This window comes from Zeugodacus cucurbitae, chromosome 5 (genome assembly GCF_028554725.1).
Source record: "Zeugodacus cucurbitae isolate PBARC_wt_2022May chromosome 5, idZeuCucr1.2, whole genome shotgun sequence".
NCBI lineage: Eukaryota > Metazoa > Arthropoda > Insecta > Diptera > Tephritidae > Zeugodacus > Zeugodacus cucurbitae.
In genome coordinates, this window is record NC_071670.1 from 28,510,924 (window position 1) to 28,519,493 (window position 8,570).

The 8,570-nt window shown below is 42.7% G+C and overlaps 1 protein-coding gene across 1 annotated transcript; it reads left to right on the top strand.

Moving 5' to 3' along the window:
* Positions 1-1,678: 1,678 nt before the first annotated feature.
* On the top strand, positions 1,679-4,491 carry LOC128922131 (uncharacterized). Its single transcript, XM_054231752.1, has 2 exons — positions 1,679-3,055; positions 3,120-4,491. The coding sequence occupies exon 1, from the start codon at positions 1,679-1,681 to the stop codon at positions 2,816-2,818; it is 1,140 nt and encodes a 379-aa protein (XP_054087727.1). The 3' UTR covers positions 2,819-3,055; positions 3,120-4,491.
* Positions 4,492-8,570: the final 4,079 nt, after the last annotated feature.

Sequence of the window (8,570 nt, forward strand, 5' to 3'; positions counted from 1 at the left end):
ATATATGGGGCCTTGAAAACTTATGGTCCGATTTCGGCTACACTATAAATCTGGTATATGGGAAGTATGCGTGCCTGTGAACCGATTTGGTATATTTTCATAACATATCATTGGGATGCTAGGAAAATATTTTGCAGCGAATTAGCAACTTTGTTGCGAGAGTATAAAAATAAAACAAGTAAGGAAGGGCTAAGTTCGGGTGTAACCGAACATTTTATACTCTCGCAATTTATTTATTTAACTTTATTAATATTATATAATACACAATTTGACCCACATATTCGTCATATATATTGTATAAAGTCCATTGAAAGTTGGAAACCATAATATTAGGTATTAGGTTAGAAGCACCGAGGTCCTCGTGTTCGATATATGGGGCCTTAAAAATCTATGGTCCGATTTCAGTCCGATTTTTAGAATGGGGCTGCCACACTATAAACATATTATTTGTGCAAAGTTCTGCATCGATATCTTCACTAGTGCTAACTTTATATATTGTAAAGTAAACGATTCAGATCGTCTTCAAAGTTCTGGTATATAGGAAGCAGGCGAGGTTAAGAAGCGATTTGGCCTATTTTCACCACATATCATTGGGGTGTAAGGAAACTATTACAAACCAAGTTTCATTGAAATCGGTCGAGTAGTTCCTGAGATATGTTTTTGACCACGACCATTTTCCATTTTGTAAAAAAATCTGAGTGCAGCTTCTATCTGCCATTTCTTATGTGAAATTTAGTGTTTCTGACGTTTTTCGTTAGTGAGTTAACCCACTTTTAGTAATTTTCAACCTAACTTTTTGTATGGGAGGTGGGCGTGGTTATTATCCGATATCTTTCATTTTTGAACTGTATTAAGAAGTGGCTAAAAAAACGACTGCAGAGAGTTTGGTTTATATAGATCTATTGGTTTCCGAGATATGGACAAAAAACCTATTTCCCCAAAAAAATTACATCCAAATATGCCCGTTCATAGTGCGATCCTTTATTCCAAATTTTACTATTATAACTTTATTTATGGCTTAGTTATGACACTTTATTTGTTTTCGGTTTTCGCCATTTTGTGGGCGTGGCATTGGTCCGATTTTGCTCATTTTCGAATGCAACCTTCCTATGGTGCCAAGAAAAAAGTGTGCCAAGTTTCATTAAGATATCTTAATTCTTACTCAAGTTACAGCTAGCAGGGTCGGCAAAAATCCCCCGCTGAACCCTCCGCGAGGGTGCCGACTGGTAATAGTTACCACAGTGTCGCAACTGTGGAGGGAACTGTCCGGTAACGGTCTGTCCCCACCACAGTCGCGAGGTATCTATCTAAGGTGCGACTCCGTTGTTTGTTGCTCTTCAATAGCACAGCATTCGGTGACGCAGTCGTATCATGGTAGGGGGTACAACAAAGGGCTGGATCAAGGTGTCATGCGACCCATGCCGAGGATCAACCTGGCTGGGGGCCCTTAAATAGCCCAGTCTCGAACGGAGCTTACGGATACCTGGCGCCCTCCGTAATAAGATAGCCTTGCTTGCGTATCGGGGGCTATGCGCAAGTGGACATTTATTCCCCTACACTCCTGGGTCCAAAATATGAACACATCAATTAACAAAAATGGAAGGAAGGAGCGTATTGTTTCGAGAAAAGAGCAGCGTTTGCAACGAGCTCTAAGACAGTCACCTCGAAGACAGTGGCTATGCCTGGTCTGAAAGTTAAGGCTGGCACCAGTGCTGAAACTACAGCTAAGCCAGGTTCCCGCAAGACAACAACAACAGCGGCACCCGGAGCCAAGCCTACCAACCAGACGCAGAAGGCAAAGGGAGAAGCCAAAAGTTTAGTTGCTGGTGCAGTGCCGAAAGAATGGCCTACCCTCAGGGTGGAAGAGCCATCGAAGGCGAAGTATGCAGAGAGGAAACGCGCTTCATACATTCTAAGAAGAGCTCACCTGCATCCACCAACCAAGGAGGAGCTCACTAAGGAGCTCAAAGAAACCATAGAGTGTGCTAAAGCGGTTCTTCCCAATTTTAGCATAGAACCGCCAGCAGGAGCAACAAAAAGACAGAGGTCAGCTGAAGAGGCTAAGCCGTCGGCTAAACGACCGAAAATAAAGGAGACGCCCAATAAATCGTTTGCGGATGTGGCCCGGAACCGCGTTATCATTGGTGTTCTGGATGAGGGAGATCCCGAAGGCAGAATTCCCAGAACCCAATGGAAATGGGTGCAAGCTGCGCTGGCTAACGTGGCCCTGGAAGTGCTACTAAGCAATCCAGGTCCACCGCCGTCATGCACAGCTGCCGGTTGGTACCAGGGCCAAATTAAAATAGTAGCATGTGACCACGAACGATCGGTCCAGCTCTATAAAGTGGGAGAGGTATATCCTGGGGCCAAACTAATAGCGGTCGACAGGAAAGATATACCGTCTAGACCAAGGGCACGAGTGTGGATATCGGCTACACCATCTCAGCCGGATCAAATTATGCAGCTGATCAGGGCTTGCAACCCTAACCTACCAACGGAGAGTTGGAAGTTCGTTAAGGCATTCGACGAAGCGACAACCGAATCGGGCGTGGAGACCAAAAGGGCCACAATGCAGATTTTGTTGTTGCTAACGAATGACGCAATCGAACCGCTGAACAAAAGTGGCGGTGAAATCAATTATGGCTTCACTAAGGTCAAGGTGAAGATATATAAAGCAGATGCCGGTGCTATCGACCATCTTACCTCGGATAACGAGATGGGTGAAGTGGAGGAAGATCCTATGGAGTCCTCGAGCGATGTCGATAGCCTCGAACAAGGTGAGTGTTCCTCAGGGTCTGAACTGGCGGAGGCTCTCTAACTTATATACTGAGAAAGAGCTTTTAAGCGATTCTCAAGACGATGTAGATGTAACTTTAACTAATGCATCTCTTACAAATTAATCTTCACCACAGCAAAGTAGCGTCAGTAGCCCTAATTAACCGCATGGTAATAGATCAGCCTGACTTTGTCCTCATTCAGGAGCCATGGGTTAATGGAGGGCGGATTTGCGGCCTGAGGACGCCAAACTATAAAATTTACATGTCACATTGTGAAGGTAAGAACAGGACATGTATATTGGCTAAAAAGGATCATAATGTTTTTATATTGTACAAATATAGTGACTTGGACACAACGGCAGTAAGCTGGGAGACGAGCAAAGGTAACTACCGGCTTGTCTCTTGCTACATGCCGTATGATGAGGAGCAGGTACCATCACTGCTGATAAAAAGACTGGTGCAAGAAAGCGAGGCGTCCAGGAGTGTGTTATACTTGGATGCGACTCCAATGCACATCACTCACTATGGGGCAGTTCAGATATCAACACAAGAGGTGAGCTGCTTTTTAGTTATTTATTAAGCACTAAGCTATTGTTGTGTAATAGAGGAAACACGCCAACTTTTATTACCAGAAACCGACAAGAAGTATTAGATATAACACTTGTGTCGGAAGAACTGGTAGACAGAGTAATACGATGGAGGGTTCTAGAAGAACACTCCTTTTCCGATCATCGGTATATTGAATGTGTACTGAGTGACAAAGTAGGTCAAGATAATATATATAGGAACTATAGGAAAACAAACTGGCTAGTGCATATGCAAGAGCTAAAGAGGTATATCCTTATGACTCCTCCATTCCAACCTAAGAGCAGGGAAGACATAGATTCCTTAGTTGAAAGGTTCACAGAATCTTATCAACAAGCATTAGAAGTGGCATGTCCACTTACTCGCAGTAAGGGAAGAATTAGACCCCAATGGTGGTCCCCCGAGCTCAAGAAATCTCAGAAAGAGTGCAGGAGGCAATTTAACGCAGCGAAACAATCCCAAGTTGAGCGAGACTGGGAACGATACTATAGCCTTCTTAAGTTATACAAAAAGGAAATCAGGAAATCAAAACGTAAATCGTGGAAATCCTTCTGTGAAGAAATCGAGACGACGACAGAAGCGTCTCGCTTAAGAAAAGTAATAGCAAAGGCTGCACATAACGTTGGGTACCTACAGAAGCCAGATCAGAGCTGGACGGAATCCAGTGAAGAAACCTTAAAATTGCTGATGGATACTCACTTCCCGGGCAGCTCAGAGAGCTCCACCGCTGAGTATACTCTAGACAGAGTAGTGGACACAGATCCTAATATTGGAGACTTAATATCAATAGACAAAATAAGGTGGGCAATTAACAGCTTAAGCCTTTTAAATCTCCGGGACCTGACGGTATATTCCCGGCTCAATTGCAGAAATCACTCAGTTACGTAACGGGCTGGTTAACAAACATTCTCGAAGGAACCCTTCGGTTAAATTACATTCCTTCATTGTGGAGAAAAGTGAAGGTAATATACATACCAAAAGCGGGCAAAAGCTCTCACACAAGTCCAAAAGATTTTAGACCATTTAAATTTTAGTCTTTCCCCATTTCTACTAAAAACACTGGAAAGATTAATAGAAATTAACATAATAAGCTAGCTGCGGAAATGTTAGCAGTTTCACAGCACGCGTACTCCAAAGGAAAATCCACGGAAACCGCCTTAAACTCGGTGGTAACAGATATTGAAAGGGCTCTAGTGGTAAAGGAATACGCTCTAATAGCCTTCTTAGACATAGAAGGCGCGTTTAACAACATCTAGCCGAAGGCCATTATCAACGCGCTTAAAGATCTGAACGTCTCGGAATCAGTCATGAAACTTATTGAACAGATGCTTCTAGGCAGGTTCATAACTTCAACGCTGGGGGACCTGTCCAAAGGGGTACATCTCAAGGAGGCGTGCTATCCCCACTTCTATGGATCCTAACAATGAATAGTATGGTGTTAGATCTAGAGAAAGGGGGAGTACATGTGGTGGCCTACGCTGACGATGTGGCGGTATCAATTAGGGGAAAATTCCCACATACACTCGGTCCTTTTTTTACGCGATCTCTTTTTACGCTATTTCACTTTAACGCGGTTATTTTTGCAGTGCAAATTCCTTTTTTCACGCGAATTTCTCACTTTAACGCGATTGCTTTTTTCGTTTTTTGCTTGTTTACATAGTTTTACATGTATGTAATAATTTTTGAATATAATACGGGGAAGTCCCAACAAAAAATTTTTACTCTATGTGTATCAATTATTGCAAATCTAGTTATAATGTATTTAGTTAGCGGCCGGTGCAGTTGTTTAGGTATGTATGTGATTGGCGTTGCAACCGTTTAGCCGGTTACAGCCGAATCGACGATAGTGCGCCACCTCTCTCTCTCCTTCGCAGTTCGGCGCCAGTTGGAGATCCCAAGTGTAACCATGTCGCTCTCCACCTGGTCCCTCCAACGGAGTGGAGGTCTTCCCCTTCCTCGGCTTCCTCCGGCGGGTACTGCATCGAACACTTTCAGGGCTGGAGTGTTTTCGTCCATTCGGACAACATGACCTAGCCAGCGTAGCCGCTGTCTTTTTATTCGCTGAACTATGTCAATGTCGTCGTATAACTCGTACAGCTCATCGTTCCATCGTCTGCGGTATTCGCCGTTGCCAATGTTCTGAGGACCATAAATCTTGCGCAAAATTTTCCTCTCGAAAACTCCTAGTGTCGTCTCATCTGATGTTGACATCATCCAAGCTTCAGCACCGTAGAGCAGGACGGGAATGATAAGCGACTTGTAGAGCTTGATTTTGGTTCGTCGAGAGAGGACTTTACTGTTCAATTGCCTACTCAGTCCAAAGTAGCACCTGTTGGCAAGAGTTATTCTGCGCTGGATTTCGAGGCTGACATTGTTCGTGTTGTTGATGCTGGTTCCCAGGTATACGAAATTATCTACGACCTCGAAGTTATGACTGTCAACAGTGACGTGGGAGCCAAGACGCGAATGCGCCGACTGTTTGTTTGATGACAGGAGATATTTCGTCTTGTCCTCATTCACCTCCAGACCCATTCGCTTCGCCTCCTTATCCATGCGGGAAAAAGCAGAACAAACGGCGCGGTTGTTGCTTCCGATGATATCAATATCATCGGCGTACGCCAGGAGCTGTACACTCTTGTAGAAGATTGTACCTTCTCGGTTTAGCTCTGCAGCTCTTATATTTTTTTCCAGCATCAGATTAAAGAAGTCGCACGATAGTGAGTCACCTTGTCTGAAACCTCGTTTGGTATCGAACGGCTCGGAGAGGTCCTTCCCAATCATGACGGAGCTTTTGGTGTTGCTCAGCGTCAATTTACACAGCCGTATTCGTTTTGCGGGGATACCAAATTCAGACATCGCGGCGTAAAGGCAGCTCCTTTTCGTGCTGTCGAAAGCAGCTTTAAAATCGACAAAAAGGTGGTGTGTGCCGACCCTCTTTTCACGGGTCTTCTCCAAAATTTGGCGCATGGTGAATATCTGGTCAGTTGTCGATTTTCCAGGTCTAAAGCCACACTGATAAGGTCCAATCAGTTTGTTGACGGTGGGCTTTACTCTTTCACACAGTACGCTCGATAGAACCTTGTATGCGATATTTAGGAGGCTGATCCCACGGTAATTGGCGCAGATTGTGGGATCTCTCTTTTTATGGATTGGGCAGAGCACACTGAGATTCCAATCGTCAGGCATGCTTTCTTCCGACCATATTCTGCAAAGAAGCTGATGCATGCACCTTATCAGTTCTTCGCCGCCGTATTTGAATAGTTCTGCAGGTAATCTATCGGCCCCCGCTGCTTTGTTGTTCTTCAAGCGGGTAATTGCTATTCGAATTTGTTTAGGTAAGACTTTAAAATATATCTAAAATTTTGTAATAAAAATTTTTAATAAGGAATTTCAATTTTTGCTAGCTTTATAATGGAAGCTAATTCCGGAAAAAAACGCAAAGGCATTTCTTTAGAAACAAAAATAAATGTTTTGGACTATCTAGAGCAGGGAGCTGGCCCAACAAATGTGGGGAAGAGGCTTGGACTCAGTGAATCTACAGTGCGGACAATAAAAAAAAAATAAAATAAAATGCAATTAGAAAATCTGTAGTTTCGGCAAAAATGTAAATGCGAAGAAAACTTCATTCTAAAGAAATGATTTTATTGCAGAAATGGAAAACCTTTTATTATTTGAATTGAGGATCTCAGAAACGAATCCCAGTTACCAAAACGAACCCAAATTCCTTTGGTGGCTACAAAGATGCAAAAGACCGTGTAACGTTTTTATTATGTAGCAATGCTTCTGGTGGCCGTATGATTAAACCGCTGTTAGTAAACAAAAGTCTCAGGCCGCGAGCACTAAAGGTCACAGATTTAAAACATTTACTTGTTCAATAAATCTACCTATTTTCTATTATCGTCTCTTTTATATATGGTTTTTGTTTTGTATTTTGTTATGAATGAATAAATCATAAGTCTGAAATTTGAAACTTATTGTATTGCTTTTGAATATTTTTTTTGCACGTATATTTTGTTATACGCGATATTTTTTATATTAGGAACCAATTCGTCAGTTAATATTGGAAAACTAACCATTTTTACGCGATTTTTTTTTTGCGATTAGTGGCAGAACCAAAGGACTGAGTGTATACTCTCGCACCTTATGCAAACAAGGCTAAATGAGATAAATCGTTGGGCAAAATCATGTGGATTAAGCCTAAATGCAACCAAAACTGAATTAGTGATGTTTACAAGGAAACACAAGATTCCAGAGTTTACACCACCTTCAATAAACGGCACCTCGCTACCAATAAATGAAAAGGCAAGCTACCTGGGACTTATTTTAGACAGGAAGCTGTTATGGAAACCAAACTTGGAGGCCAGGGTAAAGAAGGCAGCTTTGGCACTATACACTTGCAAAAGAATGGTTGGACCAAAATGGGGACTAACTCCCCGCGTATCACATTGGCTCTACACAGCTGTAGTTAGACCGATAATGACATATGGGATACTGGTCTGGTGGCCAATAATTGACAAGTAGTGAAAGCAGTAAAGCGTATGGTAAGTTTAGAAAGAGCTGCATGTATATGTATCAGTGGAGCTCTCAGAACAACGCCGAGCCAGGCATTAGATGCGATTCTGTATTTACTATTCTCTATCTCTATCTATTTTGCAAACAACAGGCGGCGAAATCGGCACTAAGGCTGAGAGAATCGTCGCTACTGCAAAACTGCAATGGGGGACATTCCAGTATACTCGGCAAGTTCCCATTTCTACCGAATAGTATGGACTTTCGAAATCCTATAGAAATGAATCTAAACTCGGACCTACACATATCCTTCCCCTCTAGAGAGGAGTGGGAAATGGGAAAAGTGGACAAAGATTCTGAGATAAGTATCTATACAGATGGTTCAAAACTGTACAAACGAGTAGGAGGCGGGGTATTTTCAGAGAAACTGGATACCAGAATCGCTTTCCGATTACCGGGTCACTGCAGTGTTTTCCAAGCAGAGATCTCTGCAATTAAAGAAAGCCTTCTCGTTTTGTCAAAAAGAGTGCTAACGACTAAGCACATATTCATATTTTCGGATAGTCAAGCGGCTTTAAAATCACCAAAGTTGCATAGAATATCATCGAAGATAGTGAAAGAGTGAAAGAGTGTTTGGATTTACTAATAGCAATGACATCATATTTCACGATACACCTGCAATAGGTCCCGGGACATAGT